The following is a 24,283-nucleotide window of genomic DNA, read 5'->3' as shown; positions in this document are numbered from 1 at the left end:
CAGCACAAATCTTAGGGGGGGGGTCTGTTGGGAGGGCACAGCAGCCACAACTAAGGCAGCATAATAGATTAGGTAGGTCAGAATCAGCTTTAATCAATTTAATTAATTTTTACACAAGTTCATGTTTTTACTGTATTCTTTTATTGTTTTACACATTTCAATCATTACAGGACGCTACAATGGCTTCATGCTGGGGGACAAAGGGTGCCCTATTTGATGACACCCTACCCTGAACCTGAACCTGGACCCCAGAAAAGGTTCAACCGGGCCCACAGCAGAACACGTGTCCTGAAAAATAAAATGGAATAATATTTACATTGCTTCACACAATGTCCCAGACTGTGTGCTTTCTGGAGGTTCCAATAATACAATCCGTCCATCAGTGACTGCAAGACAATGCAACCCATAAGATCAAAGTGAAATAAAGTCAGAGTACTACAACATTGTAGAAGCCTATGCAAGATATAGATCCTGTAATTGTGTAATCAAATCTTACCGTTTTGTAGGATTTTGTGTTTCATTTTGACTTGGGTTCCTCTTGCTCCGGAAGGATTACACCTTTTAAACAAGAACATTACTATTACCTCGGCGATCCATTGACAATGTCTTTATATATACGCCGTGCACGTGCGTTAACTCTGGGTTACCGACAGGAGGTACATTAACCTAGCTCTTATCAGGTACTTTGGAACCGACATACTCAGGGTAAGCAAGTTCTGGGTTAATCAACCCAGAGTTCAGGGTTTAGCTGAAGGTTAATCAACCCTGCTTTCTGGAACACACCCCTGTTCTAAAACTGGTAGATCTTGTTCATAAACATAGTTCTACACATTACACTGTACATTAATGTTCATGGTATCCATTCCATTAAGATGGGAGACACAGATGTCCAGGTGGGTGAACAGGTTGAAACGTACAGTAGACTGTCACTGGGTCAGAACACAGGGCTCAATAGAAGAAGTTTGGCCCTGATGTGTGTTTGTCAGACTAGAGAATCATTTCTGACTCTCTGGGGATTGTAGAACACATTAATAGAACAACATTTGGAGCATCCACAGAGTAATTAATTAAAGCCCTTTGGTTGAGGCCCAGCGGCCTATACAAATATTACTGCCACAAGTCAGTCAACAAGTCATGTGGCAACTACATGTCTGCACATACAGTGTGATGGAAATTTCATATTATCCATTAATGTTGATCATTTTATTATTAATGCCTTTGTTTTTGATTCATGTTTATATTCTTAAGTGTGACTTCGACACAATACAACTGAGACTGAGACCTGTGTGTGTGTGTTGCCATCTCTAATTTCATTACAAATCACCGTGCACTTTCCAGTATTTAAGAGGCCATGGTAACCCAGACAGATAGAAGATATGGTGACCACAGTAAATGACAGTGTGTGTGTGTGTGTGTGTGTGTGTGTGTGTGTGTGTGTGTGTGTGTGTGTGTGTGTGTGTGTGTGTGTCCAGGGGCCTCTCGAAGGACAGAAAAAGACAGACAGTGAGGGTCACGAGCCTCCCAGGGCAGAGTGAGGCACTTGGAAGAAAAAGCCTCACAGAGGAGAGGATGCCATTAAAATAAAGACAGCCACACAACAGAGGGCGAACTCTCCCACGTCCTCGTGTCTCTTCCCATTCCTCATTTTCCAACACGTTTCCCAGCTCGGTGCTGTCACAATCATCAAGAATCAGAACTCTGACTCAGACATCATCCATTCCTCCTCCTTACTACAAAATGATCCAAACAATCACAAATATGATGAAAACCTGCTGCTTGTTACCACTGTTCTTATCCAAGGGCCAACCTCAGCCCCTGTCGTCTCTGTGACACCCAACTAAATTCATACCCTAGGGTGATTTCCCATCAGGCCACGGATGACAGTGAGACACCAGCTCGTTACCTGCTGCTGGATTTGACTGCTCCAGTTTGCCTCTGGGTGATGTTATGCCATGAATTCATCCCCTACATGTAAGTCAAAGCCATCCAGCACACATCCAGGAATCAATAGGCTGATGTGCAGTGGCTGCCACCTCAGTCTGAGAGGCCCGTTTCCAATCATGTAATTGATTTGGTTTAAGGCTGTGACTTATTGTTTTTATCAAATCACAGAGCTGAGTCACCTTTCAGGCTCACATTAGTTTAATTACCCTCTTGTAGCCTGTAACACACAAACACACTTTTAAATGGGAATCTTTTGAGACGCTAAAGGGTGAAAAGAGCTCGTCGCCACCTCGTCCACGTCTTCCTCCACCCTGAACCTCCAGTACAAACTCTTTAGCTCTAATGAACTGCAGCGCACTCTTAAGGCTCTGATTCCGTGCTTTGCATCGATTTTCTTTAAATTGTTTAGGCGACAAAAGTAAATTAATAAAATAAAGTGTTTTACACATTTGCACATTTTATAAATTAACATACAATAATTTATTCATTGTGTCTGTGCAGTTTTGTCAATGTTGTTCTCACCTGTGGGAATAACTTTGACGGTTCCGATCTCTTTTGTGCTCTCCACAATTTTGATCCAGTTATCATTTTCGTGAGACCATTCTGTTCCACTGCACGTATAAGTCCCGCCATCAGACGTCATGACCCTAGATATCACCAGCTCAAACAGTCCGTTCCTCCCCGGGACCAGCCGGAGGCCCCCGTCGGCGTAGCGTCGGGCGAACTTGGCGCCTGTGGTTACGTCTCCCTCGGGGCCGAACGTCAGAATGTCCTCTGAAGCTGCTCCGCTCTTCACCGACCAGGCGACCGACAGGTAGGTGGAGAAGTTGAGCCTCCGGGTGACGTTGCAGGAGAGCGTGAGGTCATTTCCTTCAGGGAGGTTGGCGGGTGGAGTCTGGGGGGAGACCTGGAGGGTGTTGGGAATGACTGCAAGGAGAGGAGACAGAGCGAAAATATGGAAAAATGTCAAAACACATACTAACAAGTTGAGTTTCTTTTAAAAGTCACACACACTCAACACAAACACTAATACAGTACCTGCTACAGTAAAAGAAAATTAATGCTAATCAGATTTTACATTGATGAACTAACTCATTCATTTGCTAGTATTTTGGTAACACTTCCTGCTTTACAGTAAAAGCTTCCAGTCACTAATAGAGAACAGGGATTCTGCAGCAACAACATAACATTGTGGTGGTACACAGCGCTTCGTGCTGGTCTCCAGCCCTTCAGTACTGTAACGCTTCGCTAGATCACTTCATGTAAATATAGGAAATGAATGTGCCTAAGAGGCATGTCTGATTAAAAACAGTTCATGTAAGTCAACACCATGTCTCACACACTGCATTACTCCTGTCAAGGTCGCTGGCTAAATGAACAAACAAGCAGCTCCAGATAAAGCCATAATTTGAGACGCGAGCGAGCACGTGCGTGTGTGAAACACACCCAGCGGAGTGTTCAGAGAGGTTAATGACTCGCCTGCTCAGGTAACTGGCTCTGCTCTGGCAGACAGCGCTAGAATCTGGTCCCCAGACTTTTACTCTGGGCCCCGTTGTGTTCTTCTAATGAAAAGGTTGCAGGCCGATTTCAACTCCTGATCGCTAAATGTCACTTTTAAGTCTTAACAGAGCTGAATCACACAGAAGCGAGAACTCAAAAAAAAAAGAGTGGGACTTATTACTGCTGAGATCCTGCTGGGAGCAGGACTTTGCTTTCAAATGCATCCACGACAACAGCAATAAAAAGGAGAAGTTTTATTGCTGTTGTTGGAAAAGACATTAGATGATTTTGTCTTGCTTGCAGTGAAGACGTGGGGGGTTAATAACAACGCTGAATGTTCAGTAGCAGTGTTGGAAGACACTAAAACAATTTTAACTTCAGCGACTTATTTCATCTTATTGACAACTTTCATATGGAAACATGTTACATGTTACACTGAGTCCAGGTAGATCGTTTAATCTACAAATCAACATGTCAGAGTGAAAAGCCTTTGTACAGTAAACATAAATGGTGAATAATCGTCTCTGGAAGTTAATTCTAGTCGTGCTACAAAGCTGCTTTCAATTCAAAATTGATTAATTATCTAATATTGATGGCCTTGATAAATGGCCTGTATGTAACACTGCAGCCGTCCCTGATTTAGAGCTGCATTGCAAAAAGTGGATTATTCTGAAAATCTGTATATTGAATATATTGAAGCAGCCTTACACAAGTTTATTCTCTACAGTTGCATTAAGATCTTTAATCAGAAACACATTAATATTAGTGAGTGGCTTTTCTTTAACATGCACTTTTAAACCAATGACAGCGCATTAACCTTGATGCGACTTTGCCAGTGTGCAGTGTGTGTGTGCTGTTGGAGAAAGGGAAGACGACACTTAAAGAAAAGCGTTTCAGTCTTTCTATACTTGTATGTGAACTGTTTGAGCCCAGGGGACAGCAGTGGACAAAAGCAAGTCGTACACTTGAAGTTAGAGCCTCCAGTGCTGCAGCAGTGATGTGAGCGTCTATGGCAGATAACAAAGGCCTGAAAGGAGTTTTCAAACCCTCAGCAACCTCTACTTCACTCATCTCTTTCTGTTAACGACTGACTCTCGTTTTGCAAAGACACAAACACCCTTCGACGCCACCGCTCTTTTAAAAAAAAACCACAAAAAACACACTACTTGCTCATACACACGACACAGTCTCAATCACACATAAACAGCGCTGCCTAGTTAATTCAGGACCCTAGTAAGTAAAATTCTGCCTAGTTGCGTAGAGTGGCTCTAAACCAGGGTGTTTTCATTTAATGCTTGGGTACTGCATCTTAAAAATAATAAATTGTCGCCATGCAAGTCTGAGATGGCACAGCATCACTTGTTCATCAATGATGGCTCCAGGATGGTCAAGAAGCTCTGTTCTAGACGGTCAACAGCATCTCATTCAGCCAATCACGTCACACAGACCCAGATTAGAAGCCTAAAGGTTCAACAACAGATGCTACATATGCCAACAAGCGTTTTAATGGGCTTCAAGGCCTGCGGTCCTCCTCCCACATTATGAATCCAACTTTTACTAATTGTTGCAACACTTTAACTACTAATATTACAAACAACGTTACACATTACTCCCTCTGTACGGATTCCATCATAAGACATGATGGCGTTTCTGTTCTTCTTCTAGGGGTTTTGCGTTTCATTACCGAAATTTCCCTGCCCCCTTATTTGACACAAGCCAAGTACTCCCACCTCACTTTTTTTTTTTTTGTTCTGTCCAACAGTTTAGCAAGCAGCATATATTACGCGGAATGCCATATTGTGATGGACAGCTTTGCTTTAACAAGAAGAGTATATATAGAATATATATACTCTTCCTGATTTATGGTTTATTTAATGGTTTATTTAGCTAATCCAAAATATGTGTGATGTTGCTGTGTTGGTGGACAGGTTAAGTTTCTGCTTTAGGGTGTGTATGCGGGAGGGTGTGTGTGTGTGTGTGTGTGTGGGGGGGGGGGGGGGGGGGGGGGGGTATAAAGGTGGTATAATCTAACAAACAACTTTTGTACTGTGGTTTACCTTGGAGATTAATACTAATACCAATAATAGTGCTAAGGTATGTGCACATACTCATACAAACATATACATATAATATACATACATATGTGCATTATTTATACATATCCCATACTACTTAATAAAAGTCATGACATACAACACCACAAATTTCATATTCACACATTATTGATATTGGTAGTGATAAGTATCAATAATACTTACAGTTGGATTTGGAAAGTGTCCCACTACAAGGTTAGTAAGGCTGTAGCTTAATATTATTCACCCAAGAGGTGAGGCAGACGTTGGTGCATGAACAATGCCACTTGTGGAAGCCAGGGTGATGTGAGGGGCTCGGCCACTACGCCCATCCAGCAAGCAGAGGAAGGATCCTAGCAGCCAGGGAGCCCACACACCTTCAGTTCCAGGAGGGCAGGTGTTGCGACCCAAGCCGCCCACACAGAGCCCCCCAGGCAGAGCTGCAGCAGCCACAGAGACAGCACCCGAGGCCAGAGTGGGCCACCGGGGGTCAACACTGTCCGCCCCATAAGAACCAGGGACAAACACTCCCCCCGGCGGGAGGGTCGGCCTAAAAGAGTAGAGCCCGAGGACCCACGGTCCGTAGGGAGCTCGCCAGAAGATGCCCCCGCGCCCAGAGTGGGGCCCGCCCCCAGTCCACCACCCCTACACAAGCTGGGCCTAACCTATCGGCCCCACCACATCCCCTGGAACCACACCAGCCTGCAGCACAAGGCCAGCAATTGGTGGGGGTCAGCAGAAAAGAGACCACCCAGGCAGACGATCATCGTACCCCGGGCGGAAAACCGGACCCCCCACACTCCAACCGCACCACACGCTTACCAACTCACACAAACACAGACGCATACACCCACCCGCATGTGCAATACATATCATCACATCAACACACACACACACCATAGACTCAACAACAACAACAAAACTAGTCAATCATACGTGAACCAATGCACTCTCAGATACATTCTCGCACCCACACCATTCGCTTGATCACATTCGTGGGGAGGGTAGGTCTCCGGCCTGCCGTCCATGTGGCCCCAGGCAGGGACCGCAGCTTCTCCCGAGCCCCGCCCAACCCCCCCAACCCGGGGGAGGCAGAGGGCAGCAGGAAAGGTACCCCAGAACCCTGCAACCCAGCTTGGACGTGAGTGTGTGGAACTAAAGTGCACTGAAGGTGGGTGACACCTCCAGGAGCACAACCGCTGGCTGACGGTGTGTCCCCCGGACAGTGCCCCCCCTCGCCCTAAATGTCTTTTTGCAGTTAAAACTGGGTGGTGATCGCTCCACCAGGGCCAGTGGGCGAGGCCACAACTGGCCTCAGCCCCAGGCCCCAGTGAAGGAGCCCACCCCCGGACCTAAATGTGTGTGTATGTGGCTAAGTATGAGGAACTTTGGGAGATAGCCAATTCTCCAAGGGGTCCAGCAGACAGAGCCATCAATGGGAAGGCTCTGTCTACTGGCCCCCCCTGGAAGGAGCCCCCAGATTCCTGGACAAGTGTGTATGACTGATGCAATTAAAACTGCAGAGCATCCCACTTGGAAGGGATGGAACCACTTCCCAGTAGCCCCGGTCCTTCTATCAGCAGGACGCCCCTTGCAGACCTAAGTGGATGAATGCGGAGAAATGTAGTTGGGAAGCAGAGCGCCAGGGTCCGCAGAGCCAGGTTCCCGACTGGCTCTGCTACCTATCCCACCACCCCCCACAACCCCCAGCCAGGAAGGGACAGCCGAGACCCAGGGACCGCAGTACTACTGCCCAGCCGCCACACGCACCACAGCCAGAGCCATCCTCACCCTTCTTTCACACTTACCCATTCTCTCGCTCAAGTATGCCCATGCCCAGGGGAGAGACACCCCTCCGGGCACAGGCAGGCACCCCCAGAGGGAGTCCCCCGGACGCAGGTCACCCAGGTCTCCACCCCCAGGTCCGCCCCCGCACACCGGCAGGGAGGCCCGCCTCCGGCTCCCCGGAGACAGGCACACGCCAACCCTCAAAATGGTCCCACCCGGCACAGGACCGCCGGTCTCAGCAGCCACCACACCCCTGCAGCAGGGGACCCATGCGGCCAGCCCAGAGTCCACCAACCCGTTGTCCTGGTTCCTTAGGCAGGCAGGCGCCCCCAACCACCAGTCACCCCACCACCACTGTGCCAGACATGACGCAGTACCCGAGCCCCACACATCCTTACCTGGAAATGGAATCAATCAGAGTATAGTTTTGGTCATTGATTTGATGAAGCAGACAATGTGTCTAAAGGTGGTATAATCTAACAAGCTGTTCAGGTACTGAGTAATGCTTAATTTTTTTTTAGTTTTCCAGTTCATAAGGATGATTTTCTTTGCGACACAGAGGGCAGAAAGAAGTGTGTGTGTGATGAGTTTGTCTCTAGATCAAGCCCACTTAGATTTCCTAGAAGACAAAGTGCAGGGGCTGCTGGGATTGGACAGCTTAAATGGGTTGACAGGTGTTCACATACTCTTTGTCAAAATTGCTGCACAGGTGAACATGACCAGAATGCATGTAGGAATCTATCTGCTGTGTTATCTGTACAGTGAGGGCAAATATTTGAGTTTGTGAGACCCATTTGGAACATCCTTTGTCCTGTATAGTGAGTTCTATGAAGAATTTTGTATTCTATTAGTTGTAAATTTGTATTTTTTGTCATTCTGAATAAATTAGAACATATATTATTCCAGAACATGTAATTAGTGGTGATATTGAGATCTGCTTCCCATTTAGAGATCGGAAGGCTCACTGTCTGGTCTACATTGGAAATTAAGATATAGATTTTGGATACTGTCCTTTTCCCTGATATATCAATAAATCTCTATTACTGGTGGTGGTTGCATGTGGATGGGAGTATTCTTACTTTTTGCATTAAGTATTGACTTTAGCTGTTGGTATTCTAAGAAATTGGCTCTAGTGATTTCATAGTGGGACACTAGTTTTTCAGAGGTAGACTTGTCTCTTGTGAAAACATGTTTCAGATGTGTTATCCCTGTGATATGCCAAGTTGGAAAGTGTATTGCCTTTTTGTTTTGTATGATGTCTGGATTGTTCCAGAGAGGTGTGTTTTGGCAAAGAGTAAGCAAAGACCCATTAATTTTAAGAAAATCCCACCAGGCTTTCAGAGATGCTTTTATGCTAATGCTCTGGTGACAACTATGATGTTTGATTTTGGTGCTGATAAAGGGCAGATCTGCAACTTTAATATTTCCACAAAATGTTTGTTCAATGTCTATCCAGGAGGAGTCTGCTGGCATGGGTTTTATCTATTTGTGGACATGGTTCAGTCTAGTGGCAAGAAAATAGTGGTGAAAGTTAGGTAGTTCTAGGCCGCCACAGCGTCTGGATTTTTGAAGAGTTTTTAAACTAATTCGTGGTGGCTTGGTTTTCCACAAAAACTGTGAGATGTAGGAGTCTAATGTCTTAAACCACGCCTGGGCTGGCTGAGTTGGAATCATTGAGAGTATGTAATTAATTTTTGGCAGGATCATCATTTTTATGGTGGCAAATCTTCCCATAAGTGAAATGGGTAAGGACTGCCATCTTTTGAGGTTGGCTTCCATTTGTTTTAATAATGGATTGTAGTTTAGATCAATAAGCTCTGATAGCCTAGACGACAATTCAATGCCCAAGTATTTAATGTTCCCTGAATGGAGTGTGGTAGAAGAGATGTTAGTCACCTTAAGGTTAAGTGGTAGCACTATAGATTTGGTCCAGTTAATAGAGTACTCTGAAAGTCCTGAGAATTCATCTATGAGGCTGATAGTTGTAGGAAGAGACGTATGTGGCTCCAGGAGAAACAATAACACATCGTCAGCATATAAACTTATTTTTATGATTTACTGATTTGATCGATATTCTAGTAATTCCTTCATGCTGTCTTATAGCTGCGGCTAGAGGTTCAATAAATATTGCAAATAGTGATGGGGAAAGTGGGCAGCCCTGTCTTGTCCCTCTATGCAGATTAAACCTTGGTGAGATCTGGTTGTTTGTTCTGACTGCAGCGTTTGCTGAGCTGTATAATATTTGGATCCAGTCTATGAATGTTTCCCCAATGCCGAATTTGTGCAGAGTGGCTAAAAGAAACTTCCAGTTTACTCTATCGAAAGCTTTTTCTGCATCTAAGGAGACGATGGCTGACTCTAGTTTATGGATGGTGACATAATCAATTAAATTAATTAGTCTGTTCATATTGTTTGTTGACTGTCTACCTTTAATGAAGCCTGTTTGATCAGAGTGAATTATATATGGAGTGATTTTTTCTAATCTTCTAGCAAGTGCTTTACACACTATTTTTAGATCTACATTAGTGAAATTGGTCTATAACTCGATGGGAGTGTAGGGTCTTTTCCTGTTTTTTGGAGCAGGCTTATGAAGGCAGAATTCATATTTGTGGGTAATGAATGTTGTTGTTTAATTTCAGCTACCACTTTGTAAAAGCTGGGTGCCAGCATGGACCAGAACTCTTTATAAAATTCAGTTGGGAATCCATCTGGTCCTGGAGCTTTTTTATTGGGCATCTCCTGCAGAGCTTCATGTAGTTCTGCCAAAGATAACAATGAGTCTAGAGTTGTGGATTGTTCTTCCTTTAGCTTTGGCAGTTCTAGTTTATTCAGAAACGCCTCTATGGCTGAGTTGGATGGATCTATTTGGGACGTATATAACTCTTGGTAAAAGTTTTTAAAAGGTATCATTTATTTCATGGGGATCATGAGTAATATTGCCTTCCTTATTAGTTATTGAATGGATGATTTGTTTCTCTTTATTATTTTTTAATTGGTTAGCTAGAAATTTACCACATTTGTTAGCATGGTCAAAGTTCTCCCAGCGTAATTGGTCTATCTGAAACTGAGTTTTGTAATCAATTATATTATTTAATTTCAGCTTTAGATTCTTTAGGTGTTCTAGGATTCTATCATTGGTTGGAGAGGCAGCATATTTAATCTCTAGAGATTTTACTTTTTGCTCTAATTCTAATTCAAGTAACATGTCCTTTTTTTTTCTTGTGTGATGAATATGAAATAATTCTACCGCGCATAACTGCCTTCCCAGTCTCCCAAAGAACACAGGGTCTACATTTCTGGTGTATCGTTGATTTCTATAAAGGTTTTCTATTCTCTCCTGACATAACTGATGAAGTCTTGATCATTAAGTAATGATGTATTAAACCTCCAATTCCTGGTTGATGGTGTGGCAGTCTTAATCAACGAAATGGACATTGGTGCATGATCACTGATTGTGATAGAGTGAATATTGGTGTCAGAGACATCTTGTAAGACTGAGTTATTTACTAAAATATAATCTATACGGGAGTGAGAGTGGTGAACTGGCGAGAAAAAGGTATATTCCCTGGATGTAGGATTAGGAGAACATGTGTCACAGAGACCGAAGTCATCCATGTACTGTTTTAAGGTCTGTACTGATTGCCAGTTCCTGTTGCTCACAGCTTTGCTTAGCCTGTCCAACTCTGGGTTAAATACTAAATTAAAGTCCCCTCCTACTATAAGTTTGGAGCCAGAGTGAGCAGACAGTGATGTGAAGAAGCTGTGAAAGAAAGAGGGGTCGTCAACATTTGGGCCATACACATTAGCTATGCAATATTCAATGTTTCCTATCAAGATATTAATGATTATATATCTCCCTTCTGGATCTACAATGGTATCGTTATGAGTAAAGTTAATCCTTTTATTTATCAGGATGGCGACACCTCTTTGTTTAGAATTGTAACCGGCTAAGTAAGCATGTGGGAACTCCGCTGATGCCTGAGTGTAATTTATAATTTTGTAATTGTTTGTGAGTTTCCTGTAGTAAAACAATGTCTGCTTGTAGGGTTTCCAAATGATTAAATATTTTAAATCGTTTCTCCTTCTTATTGATTCCATGTACATTCCAAGTGACAATCTTCAGTGGTGTCATATCTTACCTGACTGCTGTGGATCACTAGTCTTGTGTGTATGTAGTGTGACAGACTTTAGGTGTGTGGCTAACCTTAAGTACCTGTGTATTCTGAGTTGTGTGTTATCTATGTATGTGCACGTGTTTCCCCTGTGCAGTAGATGTTTGTGTGGCTGCTGGAGGGCTACATAGCTGGCTGACTACGTGGGAGAAGAATAGAGAAAAGAAGGATGTAAACAGTGTGGAGTGAAAGTAGGTGAAGGAAAAAGAGTAAAGGGAAGGAAAATTCAAGTGGAAGGAAAGTGATTGATCAAGTATGGTGAGCGCTTTGCAAAGTGAGTGAGTGAGTGACATTAAAATGACAATAAACATTTAAACGAAACATCTGCGAGAGAACGAGTTTGAATACTGGATGTAAAGTTATAACACATAGTTGCATTGCATCTATTATTTTTTTAACAAACCTTTTATATTAAACCATTGTTGTTACATACCACCTGCTAGTACAGCCACGGAGTTGCTTCCCGGTCCCTGTAGAGCTCTCCGTTGACGTACAGTTTGTCGACGCTGATGACAGCCCTGCAGCCTTCTGCCATGAACCTCTTACGGAGGTTCTGCTCCCCACCGCGAGTGTGTGAGTGTGCTGAGGTGTGTTGTGTGTCTGCACCAGGCAAATTATTTGCCAGTGATTGTGTAAACCAGTGGGAGGATACGTATCCATGGTCAGTAGAGCATCAGTAACTCATGAGGATGGCTGTTAAATGAACCAACACAGAGCTACTAAACACAGGCCAGACAGACTCGCGTACCAATGAGTTGGACTTGATCGTCGTAGTTGCCCTTTATGACGTAGTCGGTGCTCGGCGTTAGACACCAGTAGAAACCAGCATCCTGAGCCTTCAGCTCGGCTATTTTCAGCTCCACCACGTTGTCGTCGAGCCTCACCACCGATATGTCTCCGGAAGCGACACGCTTTGTGTAGGATGAATCAGCGTACCGGGCGTCGAAGGTGGAGATGATCTTTATCTTAGTTTCCCCTTTTGCTGTTTGAGATATCAACCAATCGAAATCCTGCAGGAGAAAATAGTGATGGATGTTATGACAGACACCAGGAAATTCTCTACATAATATATGCAATAAAACATCACATGCACCAAATATATGAGGCAAAGCAGTAAATGTACCTGCTCTCTAGGTCCTGAGTATTCAATGACATCACATATGATGGAGACCGGCTGACCCTCTACCCGGATCAGTGGACCAGGAGGCACATTCACCACTCGTGCCCAGCAGCAGCCTCCTTCAGGGACAGACAGAGTGTTAGAGAATAATGGAAGAAAACACAGAAACTAACACACGATTAGATCAATAATGTAGCTAAAGAGCCTTCGATTCCACTGGTTCACAGGGAATTTTACTGCAGGAACAAGCAAATGCATGCAGGGCTTAGCATCTACAGAAAACCCCTCTGATCCTGATTCTGAAGGCAAAATCATTTGCTTGTGCATCTACTTCATCACCACCCATATGCGAAGCAAACTATAAAAATAAACCAGGGAAAAGGCTGTTTTTAGATGATAAACAGTAACATGTGGGTTGTTCGTGGAACATGATGAATAAAAAAGGTGCAGAAATGAGGACAAATGAACTATTGAAAGAAATACTAACAATCCATGTAGTTCTGCAAACAATGGCCTTGTGAAAGTCAAAGCCTCACACAAGTACATGCATACAAGCTGTAACCTGTGCAGCGCTCAAGCCTATCGATTATGAAACCTCACTGCATTCTACGTACAGTACAAACCGCGCACCGATCATTTGGCGAGAAGGAAACGGCAGGTTGAGGTTTCAAGGGCTCCTCCCAAATCTGAACCCCACAGCAAGCGAGTGAGAAAGATCATTTATTATTCATCAGCGAGTTACTGCTGCTTAAACGCACTTTAAAAAAGTGCCTAGTTCAAATCAAAGCGTGTGGTTTACGCTTCTCCTCCGTCAGAGCGAGTGTCGAGTGTTAAACTCGTGACATTCCAGCTGAGCGAACGTGTAGCGACACAGCGGAGGCTGACGGAGTGTGTGGGGATGTTAGGTTCACTGGCTCACTGCTTCTTGGTTGGTGATGTCTAGCTGCAGGGTGAACCCGACGTCTGCGCTCAGCGGAAGGTAAACGTGGAGATGCTGCTGCTTTCTACAGAAAGACTAGACTTCTAGACTAGAAGTTCTGGATCTTCATGACAGTGTTCAAGAAGATCCCCTGACTGAGATTGGCTTCTTCACTAGTCGAAACTCAAACAACGCCTACATCAAGCACAAAATCTTTAACTTCTTTACGTCAGAGGCTCGAAAGTGTCAGAGAACTGATCTATGTTCTTAAACACAGCATCAGAATCCATCAATGCTTTAAACTCGCAGTCAGGTTCTTGCCGTTTCCTCCAAGGACTATCGTCAGCACCACTGAGTCACAGAGAAAACAAGGACCCCGCTACTTTTCACATTCTAATCATTTCCCCTGAGAACATTTTTGCAACACGCAGTTTATTCAAATGCCGAATTATTTGCCTTTAAAAAGGTGCAAAAGCAGTTCGTACCAAAATAAGTGTAATGTACAGAAGAAGTGGGGTGTATTTACATGTGTGGGTAAAAGCTTCAAAAGGTATTTTGTAATAATTGTCTGTGCCTCGTGCTACTGATGCACACGGAGTTTAAAGACAGAAAAGCAGGGGGCTCGACTAAAGCTTGTGATGAATTTCAAATTAAAAGTAAAAAGCAGACATATTGTCATCACTGTGGCTTGGGTGGGCATGTCTGAAGCTCCAGCTGGAGTCGGGTGGTGGAGACATAAAAGCCAGCTGGACGCGCGCCACCTCCGTCTGCATCTACTGTAACTTTAGCCCATGATTATGTGTGGAAACCGCATAGAGAATGTAAAGAGACATGGGAAAATTAAGTAGCACACTATGACAGGAAGTGCTTCCTGGATGTGCATGTGTGCACAGGGGTACGATCTGATCCTGGAACTACTGTACATCACTAATGTGTGTCGTCTGATGGGGGACAAAGCCCCAGTTTGACCCGACGGCGCTGACTGAAGGTATAGAAGCAGTTTGGGGGTTAAGTTTCACCTGCAGCCGTCATGTCTCACTGATAACACACGATGGGGAAAGTGTAAACGTTCCACTGGATTGACTCAGCGAGAGATAAAACTGAACCAGAGGCTTCAGGGACGTCCTCGCGCCGCGGCGCCGCTCAGCAGAGGCTCTAGACGCCGTCTGGGTCTCATGCGTTTGGGTTCCAGCGAAGCACGACAGTTACCAGAGCACACGCGAAGGGAAGTGATTCATCCACGACTCAGCGCTCCATGATCTTACAGCCCTCAACATGTGTCAGCTGCAGCGCTGGTAGAGCCTGTTTAACCTTGTCTGGCCCTGAGGTTGAAACGAGGACGGCTCAAGCCCTGCTTCATGAAAAACAGTCCAGTGACAAAGAGCTGAGTGATTATTCAGCCTGGTTTCACTCGGGTACAGACACAACAGACATCATTAATAATAATTAGTGATCATCAGCCTGGTTAATAGGCCCCTGTCAAAGCTGGTCACCTAATGAGAGCCAACTGTCCCACGAGCGAGTCCGGTCTGTCTGACTGTAATGATCCGGACCCTTCACCAAGTTACTTCCCCGTTTCCACGGTTCACCAGCCGCAGGACACGATCCAGCGTAGCGCCACATGTAACTGTGCCACACGGCTGCTGTTCCCCACTTTGATTACAATGAGACTGGAGCCTTTCCTCCCACTCATCATAATATACAGTTAACGTTCACAGGCCGTCGACGTGACATCAGGACATCAGCCCGACACGAACGGCGCTGCACGGTGACACCGATCATGCAAATGGCTCTCAGGAGAGACGCTCTCGTACCAAACTCCCATCTAGAAACCTGCCATTTTGAGTTAGGCTCCTGCTCGTCGTCCGACACGCGCAGGTTGACAGCGTAACAAGGGTCGTTGTCAATGCACTGGGTTCGCTTATCAATTCGGCTTTATTAAATATATTAGTTGTCAGTTATCTTTACTCTAAATCAAACTTATGAATGCAGTTTACTCGCTGCACTCTATAGTTCTGTCCACATACTCGTTGAATAGCTGCCGCTAGCAGCGACGGCCGAATAAAGTTTTAAATGACCTGACATGACCCACTTCCTGGTGTCCTGAACGACGCCGATGTGGTGACTTTATGCCACCGATATGGAAAATCATGTTATCAACGTAATAGGAAGCATGTCCGAGCGTCGACAATCAGAGAAACATTTAATTCCTATTTTTCTAAAGGGGATTCGTGTCGACTTCTGCTGACTGAAGAGCGGGGGCACGTCTTGGAGTTAATTAGCTATTAACAGTGGAGCAAACAAACGTTTCTTACCGAGCATTAAAAGCCCGAAGACGACAGAGAGGAGACACTTTCCCATTTTCCTTCCCGTCCTCGTCCTCTGCTTTATTTGCCTTTAATTCCCTCTTTGGCTTCCTTTGTGCGGCAGGACAAGTCCTCTCGCGCCGCTGTCGGACAATCCAATAAAACTCTCAGATGTGTGCAGTCAGTCCGCGCCGCACACCGGGCGGAGCCGCACAGGAAAGCGCGCGCACACACACGCGCGCGCAACACAGGCACTGGTTCCTAATCCCCTAAACGCGGCGTCCGAATCACGACCGGAGCGTTCTCATGGTCCGCACGCGCCCCGCAGCCATACCGGTTAGACGCACGCGCGAGAATGAAGACGGTGCGGGGGGTGAGAGGGAAAAGAGAGAGAGAGAGAGAGAGTGGCCGGAAGTAAGGTGACGGGCGGAGAGAGGAGTGGAGGGAAACTGGGAGGTCCCAGGTGGCGGAGCGGGAGAGTTCACGTCAGACCCGCAACGTCCCGGTTTGTGCTGCTGCTATGACTCAGTATTTCATTATTAAATGTCACTGTGTAATAATGAGGCTGCGGAATAGCTTCAATATGCGTTTACAATGTAGAAATTACTTTGTTACAATTTATAACTTTCCAAGCAACATTATTAAAGTTGAAGTCATAAATATTTTATTCATATTTGAGCTGCTCTTAATGTATGTGGAGAAAGAAATACAAAACAAGTAGAATGGATAACAACGATTAATGATAAATAGATGAGTTGGAGGAGCAGGAAGGCATTTATGGTGCGACCAGTGAAGAACAGATAACACAAATGGGGGTCGCTCACATCCTTTAGCTCTCGCATCCAAAGGGTTTGTGCAGGTATAAAACCTTCCAGTGCCCGTATCAGGTCGCCCTGTTTAACCCAGTGGACGCGCTCCCTGCTGTGAGCTACAGCTACAGTGGTGAGGACCATGCTGTGCATTTAGACAGATCCAGTGTTCAGGGCAAAGGTCACGGCTCAGGGACAGGAGGTGAGCAGTTTGGCTTTGTGACCTCAGGGCCCGAAGTTAAAAGGTCAGAGGTCATCAGCTGGGATACATGTGAGCAGCCTGTGTTTAAAAGGAGCGTGTGTCAGGCTGGAAACCTTCCTGTGTGTAGTCTAATACTGGACGTGGGCCCAACATGGCGGCGCCTGTTGCCACACAACATCTGTTCAAACGGACACAGTCTTATCTCAGCGCTCTCCTGCTGTTGGTCATTAACCAGGTCCTGCACCCTGAGCTGGATGTGGTTTAAGTGGACAAACAAAGTCACTGCCTGTCACCTCACATGAAGCGTTTAATGTGATGAACCTATAATAAAACATTCACAACTTAGCTCATATACAATGAAGGAAAATTAGATTCTGATATTTTACAAACTAAAAAAAATATAAAACTCAAACCAACAGCAGTCACAGTGCAAAAGTAAATGAATTCTTTAAGCTGGGTTTTCTCTGATTTGACCTTCCTCCTTGACTGATAATAAAAGGAGCTACAGTGACCTCTGCTGGATGAGTATCAGCATTAACTTGCTCCCATTAAAAGCGGATTGTTTCAATGTAACTTTGATTTGACAATAGGTTAATTGATATAACTGATACAGAATATGTTTGATAATTCAAATTAAGCCTTTCTGTGCATCAACAGAAAAACATGTCATAGATAATAAATTCAAAACATTCCTTTTCTTATAAGATTTGACCCGAGTGTGGTCCACGGTGGTGACGTCGTGGTCGTTGGCCAGCCAGGTGACTTCCAGGCTGAGGGCCGGCAGGTTGTCGGTTCTGACGGAGCAGAGGAGGGTGAGGGAGCCGCCAGGCGGAGGAGCAGCGAGGAGGAGGGAGACAAGGAGGATGAAGCGTTCACACTGAGGGACTGACCTTGAAAGGACGGAGTGAGACAAACGATCAGGGCCTAAAATCCCTAACTGAATGGTACAGTGGGATGAATAGAGCCAAATTCTGGCTTTACTGTTCTGATGATCTGACTGAAGTGGCTGCAAGAGACTGTCACTCTAGTCATAATTTAGTTTCTGTGTGTTCTGGACTCATTTCTAATCCAATGTAAAGCCACTACTGTATGTGGACGGCTGAGGTCAGAGTCTAACCCATGGTTGGCTCTTCAAGATATAACAAAACCGAATAATAAATATACAATACAACAAGATAATACCTGACAAATACAGTAGTATTTATCTAAGAGGCTTCAATATGAGTCCAGTTACCAAGTATTTAATTTAAAGACACAATGAAGCAGTGGCATAATTTTAATAGAACAGTAACACTCCACTATTTCTACATGAACTGTAAGATAATATCTATCAATCCAGTTAAGAAATATAAATGTTCATGGGATTAAAACTACGTGACTCAATCTTACTCAAATAGTCTGGTTTTCCAACTGTCACAGGTTTATGGCGCATGGAGCGACAGCGACATCTGCTGGGCGAACATTGCCAGTAACTCTGTCCATTAATGTGGCGCCTCTGTCTCCCTCTAGTGGTCACACACGGTTTTGCAAATTAGGTGTGATTTTGTCTCCTCAGAACTTTGTTTTCCATCTTGATGCATTAATGAAGATCAAACCTGCAGTGATCAACGCCTACAGTAACTAAAAGCTGTATTAATGACTGGTGGACACTATAAAACATAATTAATGGAATGATCGGTTGGTCAGAATCTGTCCTTTTTATAGTGAATCAGGAATGAAATAGTCAAGATATGAGTGAATTCAAGATGTCAGCGTTCATTCAAAGTGTTTAACCAAACAGTGTCATTCAGGAGTCATCTATTTCATAAGCAAATTCTAGATTCAATAAACTGAATTTGCAGCACACTGTGTAGGGGTGGAGGTGGTGTCTAGGATGGAGAGGAGTTGGAGCAGCATCCTCCTCTCAGCTACAGCTGAAGAGGAAGGAGACAGGACTGTCCCCTGTGGAGCTCCTGTGCTGCAGAGCACGGTGTCAGACACACAGTTCTGCAGGCGGACGTACTGGGGGCGGTTGGTGAGGTGCTCCATGATCCATGAGATCAGGGGGGCTCCACCTGCATGTCCTTCAGTTTCTCTCCCAGCAGCGCAGGCTGGATGCTGTTAAATGCACTGGAGAAACCAAAGAACATGATCCTCACTGAGGCCAGGCTTGTCCAGGTGGTTGTAGGTGCGATGGAGCAGATGTGTGATGGCGTCATCCACTCCTATGGGGTTGATATGTGAACTGGAGGGGGTCGACTGAGGGTTTGACCAGAGAACGCATGGAGTCCGTCTGATTCACTGCACAATGCATGACTTTTTCCAGCCAAGAGGAACTGTCTCCAGCTGCAGGCTCAGGTTGAAGATGTGTTGGAGGTGTGGTGGAAATTTTCCATAAAGAAGTAGATGAGAGAGAGTTGTCCTTTTGTGCGATTTATTGAAACAATAAAGAAAATAAAAATAATGGGGAAAGCAAATAAAAAGCATGGATGTTGATCGTGCACATCAACAAACCAAAAACCAGCTGGGGAGATCAGTGCACACACCACGAAGGTGTGATGCAAAGAGCCCACGATCCTCAAGTTGCTTCTGCCTTTTAACCCCTTTCTCTGGCGCTTTGTGGAATGTCTCTCTGCAGCAATGGAATTGTTTGCGCCACCTTATCTCGCTGTGAGTGAGAATGTTTGCTTTCTCACTTCTGCATCGTCATGTCTTGTTATCCAAAGGAAGGAACACTGAGCTTCCAAGACAAGATGCATTCGCTTTAACAGCCTTGGGTCTGGTGGGGAGTCAGATAGGATGCAGCCAGAGTCCAGGGGATGAAAGACAAACATATATCATAAATTATTAGTCAGTCAAATGGAGCATCAGATGTTTAGACTTGATGTACGTCAGGGCACAAGAGATTAGTTGTTTGTGTAAGAATGTTCAGTATTGCACCTAACCAGCACATGACGAGTGTGTTGGATAAGAAACAGCACTAAGGTAACATTTTTCCATTACATTCCCCCCTTTTGATTACACATTAATCAAACACTAAAATAATAAAAATTTTCAAACATTGCATTTTGTAGTAACAACCCTTACAAATGAAACAGTAAGTGTATTAAGTCAAAATTCAAAAATACACCTTCACATAAAATGCAAGTAACTTGGGGATAAAAGGTTGTGAGCTGTTTTGGTGGGTAGTGAAACAAGAATAACCTCTGTATGAGCATGTGAAGAAAATAAGCCCATAATCATATTTGTATCAGATTATATTTTGTGATCAGATAGCCTAAGACCATCGTCAAAGTCATTAAGTGAATTAGAGTTGGGGTTTTTGAACATAGTGCATTGTGTCATTTGATACGAGAGTGTTGCTGAGGTCGCACGCATAATGAGACCTCTAACTAGTGGGAGAACTTTAATTGTACATTTGGGTCTAGAATGAATAAGAGAATCAGGGATTTAACCAGAATGATGATGCATTTGCTGCTTGTGTTGTCTTATAACCTCTATCATCTGTTGATGAAGGATAAAAACTAATTGTAGCAGTGACTAAAGTGATTGTGAGCAAATTAAACACCAAGTCAACTTCAGGATATTTAAACTCAGTGTTGTGAATTATGTGAAATTTTCTCATTCAAAAGTAGTGTGTAAAGTTACATAGAAACATCATATGATCAAGGCAACAATCCATGTAACATAAAATGAAGTCTAACACAACAAGGTTACAATTGATGTCTGTAACAATCTGCTTCGTCCTGTTGAACAGTAGCGTTAGATTGTTTCCAACCTGTGTGTTGAAGTATTGATTGTTCATTGGAGTTCTTCAGGTTGTGATCAGCTGATCACAGAGACACTTGGGATTCGTTATCACTGCCAGGTTTCCTCCCAATGTCGTCTGAGTCACTGTCACTACCGTGATGTGAAGAGTCTACACGTCGTCCAGCGTCGGCAACTCAAGGCTGCTCGTGTGTGTGTTTTCTCAGGAGCGTGTGTGTAGATGTATGGTCAGATAGTGTGATTCACCGAGGCAGCTTCAGGCGGCGCTTGGCTCACACCTTTAGCTGAACGGTCAACGCAGCCTCGCCTCAGTGCGTGTGTGAGCACAGCGAGGGTCGTCCTTCTCAGTTCTTTTCTTTAGTGGTGGTTTTCTTCATGGGATGTAGATGTAGGGTCGTCTGTTGTCCAGGAACTTCCTGCATGGAGTGGATCCAAGTCGCTCTCTCTGCGATCTTTACAGCCGTGTGGGTCGTCAGAAGGACCTGGAAGGGGCCTCGCCACCGTTTGGAGTCCCAGTGCTTCCTCCTGAACTCCTTAACGATCGCTCAATGCCCTGGTTGAATGATGTGATGGTCCTGTCGCCTGTTTTCACCTGTTGGAAATCTGAATTGTGGGGAAAAAGTGTTTGGGCGGCACGGCTTGTCATCAGGTCTAAACCAGACTCCATGGCTACAGGTGGAACCATTCGTCTGCCAGAGCCTGCGTTCCTGTGAGGTACAAAATGTTTAAAGCACAGGGAGATGAGGAAGGAAAGGATGGAAAGGAAAAGAGGAGAGGAAACGAGGATGAGGAGTGGAGTCTGTGTAGATGGTAACAGACTCTCCTTCTGCTAGTTTACCAGCTTCAGTCAACGCGATCAACTCTGCAGCCTGAGCAGAGCAGTGTCTTTAAGACGCCAGACTTTAAGACGGCCTCTTGATAGTAACGTTCAGCATGTTGAGTAAGGTGGTGTTGCATCTAAGCCATCAGGCTGTAGAAAGTGTGATCTATTCCAAAAGAATCAAAGTATGAGGACAAAAGAACAGAAGTCGTACAACCTGATTTCTCATCCACTGTTTGAGTGAAAGGTCGCGTAGGGTCAGATCAGGAAGACCCAAAGTAGGAGTCGACTGAAGAGCAAGCATGAGGTCGGTGAACGTTGTTCAGCCTCAGACGTCCACGTGAGACAAGAAGTGGACGATGAAGATGTCTGCATCAGAACCCTGAGTGGGGCCTCAGAGACATTAAAGTTAGGACTGAAGGTCCTACAATAAGAACAAAAACCTAGAAAAGACATCAGCTGTTTATACGTGCACGGTTTAGGCAGGTTTCAAATTGCTTTAACTCTGTTGGGTGAGATGGATTTGCCATCGGCTGTAATTACAATGACCCAGAAAATAACCTTAGTCTGAACTAACTGTAATTTAGACAGGCTCTCTTTGTGGCCTGTAGCATCCAATGTTTCAGTAGATTAGTGGTGTCTGCAGTAACGCCATCTATGGCTTCCTTTAAGAGGGTGTTGTTGTTTACATGGTCTGTGGTCAGATTTAGGTGTGATGACCACTGGTTCACCTCCTCTGATCAAACCTACATCATGTCTGTGTGTGGGCCACAGGGAAGCAGGGCTTCCTGTAAGGCTGAGTGTTGGGTCAGAGCGTCCTCTGAAAAATAAAAATAAAAACAAAAGCATGTAGTGTGTCATTAGAATGTGGGGGGATCAAGTTCACTGTTTGCTGCACATGACGGGCAGAATAAAAAAAAGTTTTCTAAAAGTATGCAAAGTAGGTGAATACGTCACATGGGGTCAGAAGTCGTTCACCAGTCTCCACCCTGTTGACATCTGTTCACGAAAGGACCCACGTCCTGTCATCTGTCTCCATCATGTTTTCACAGAGGGACGTGTGGAGCTGTAAAATAAACATCAAAAATCTTTTTTGTTCGTTAGTAAAAGAAATCGCAAGCGCAGACCTGTGTTCATCCCAAAAGAGGGAAGTTGAGGTCAGTTTGAGTGTGTGTGTGTGAAATCATAACTCTTCAAACCTCTCATCAGGACCAGAAGACACATGTGCTGTACAGGACAGGTCAGATGCATGGAAACAAGCTGTGATGCAGCCTGTGTGAGGGCCTCAGTTACAGCCCCCCCTCAGCAGCCAATGATAAGAGCACAGCTGAGCTGAAGTTAACACCAACAAAAGAGGGATTATTTAGAATGTCTGTAGATGTAACCTGCACTCCGTCTGGAGTGGAAATCAATCAAATACCTAAACTACAGATGAGATCTCTTCCTAAAAATGTAACTGGGCATAAGTTTGAAAGCAAAAATGAATGTTACGGTGTCTTGCTGTCAGATGTTGCACAAGACAGTGAAAGAATAAGTTTTTCTTTAATAGTCTGGTACGTACAGTAATTATTATTACTTCTCTCTAATAGTCGTCTTCCCTTTAATAGTCATTAATAGTCTGTTTCAGTCGGTTTCAGTCTTCCTATGGTCTGGTTTTGTTTTTGTTTTGTTTTCCTATAGTCTGTTTTTTTTTGTTTTTTCTACAGTCTGTTTTTGTTTTTCTATACTCTGGCCAGACAAACCTATATTGTGCACAAGTATTTTTAGAAACATGAAGGATTTTATTACTGAATTTGTTGCAAGTAAAAATAGTTTAAACCCATCAGACTGTAAAGTCATGCAGCAGTTGTCATTTAGCTGTTTGTCATCATTTTCAAATCACTCTGTGGGATTTTTTGAGCAAAAAGCGATTCTTCATTGCAATAAGCAGATAAGCATGAACATGAATTTGAGCGTGTATCAGCTGTAAGCGTGTTTCTTCATTGCGTGTATGAATGTGTGTGTATGTTTGCGGTACCGTCTTGTACGTCACGTGAAAAGGAACCGTCACCTTCCTCCTTCCCCAACCATCAGTCTGATGTGAGCGCCAGTGGGTGAAGCCTTTCGATGGGACAGTTGTTCCTCGATCACAGACCTTTCCTGGATCCTCGGTTGCAGCTCTTTTGGGCCGATCACGTCTGAAGCCTCTCCTGTTGTTTCAACCAGTGTCTGTGTCAGAGCACGTCTTCTCTGCTGTTGCTCTGTCCTTGTTTTCCTTTGCTGATTGTCATAAGCAGGTGTCTGTGTCAGACACACACGCTTGTAGTAGCTGGTTCATCTGATGAGCCCAGAACGTGAGGGCTGCAGACGTTGTGGGAGTCTGTGAGGCGCCCATGCTGTGGTCTGTGTCCTCCAGCTGCTGTGGTGTCAGAGCTTCCACCCTGTTCTGGTTGTTGGTTGGCGCTTCTTCTCCTTCGGTTCTTCTGCTGACAGTGGGAAAGGAGTCCACATCCGGATTTACCCTCATCGCGCTCAGTTCTGCATTAGAATAGAGAGCAGAAACAATGGGAGCATTTGCTCTTGACATGATATGTGTGTGTGGTGTATGTGTGTGTGTGGCAGAGTGCAAACAATTCTTCCCCAGAGTTGTTATCTCCTTTCTTTCTGTTACTCTCATCACTCTTTTGTTTCTTTTAGGGCTTTAGTTTTGATAGTTTTGCTTTTTTCAAATCTTTTAAAGGTGCATATCTTTTACACTAAGTGATTCTTCTTTTGAACCCATAACCAGTTTCCCACTCATGGAAACATGAAACGCACTAATAACCCTATTTACTTTTTACTTTTAATTACCTTTACTTTTGTAATGCTGCAGTCTGGTGGTGGAGACTTAGATCGCCCCGAACCC

At 44.5% G+C, this 24,283-nt stretch overlaps 2 protein-coding genes across 8 annotated transcripts in view; one reads left to right on the top strand and one right to left on the bottom strand.

Annotated features, from left to right (window-relative positions):
• The window catches only part of LOC114844397 (NACHT, LRR and PYD domains-containing protein 12-like), a 98,000-nt gene that overhangs the window by 47,161 nt on the left and 26,556 nt on the right, over nt 1–24,283 (top strand). The window lies entirely within an intron of this gene.
• LOC114844406 (immunoglobulin superfamily member 8-like) lies at nt 119–16,212 on the bottom strand. 3 transcript variants are annotated; one of them, XM_055502668.1, is made up of 6 exons: nt 15,831–16,211; nt 12,600–12,715; nt 12,225–12,486; nt 2,467–2,871; nt 497–558; nt 119–386 (listed from the first exon to the last, which is right to left on the bottom strand). In XM_055502668.1, exons 1-5 carry the CDS (start codon nt 15,874–15,876, stop codon nt 518–520), a joined length of 870 nt encoding a protein of 289 aa, XP_055358643.1. In that variant the 5' UTR covers nt 15,877–16,211; the 3' UTR covers nt 119–386; nt 497–517. The 3 variants fall into 3 exon arrangements, with proteins under 3 accessions (XP_055358643.1, XP_028987603.1, XP_055358650.1); XM_029131770.3 differs by having other exon boundaries at nt 119–288; nt 15,831–16,210; XM_055502675.1 differs by lacking the exons at nt 119–386; nt 497–558 and adding an exon at nt 1,467–2,161 and having other exon boundaries at nt 15,831–16,212.

This window comes from Betta splendens, chromosome 2 (assembly GCF_900634795.4).
Source record: "Betta splendens chromosome 2, fBetSpl5.4, whole genome shotgun sequence".
NCBI lineage: Eukaryota > Metazoa > Chordata > Actinopteri > Anabantiformes > Osphronemidae > Betta > Betta splendens.
Note: the sequence above shows the minus strand (reverse complement) of the source record. Positions and strands in the feature narration are given on the sequence as shown.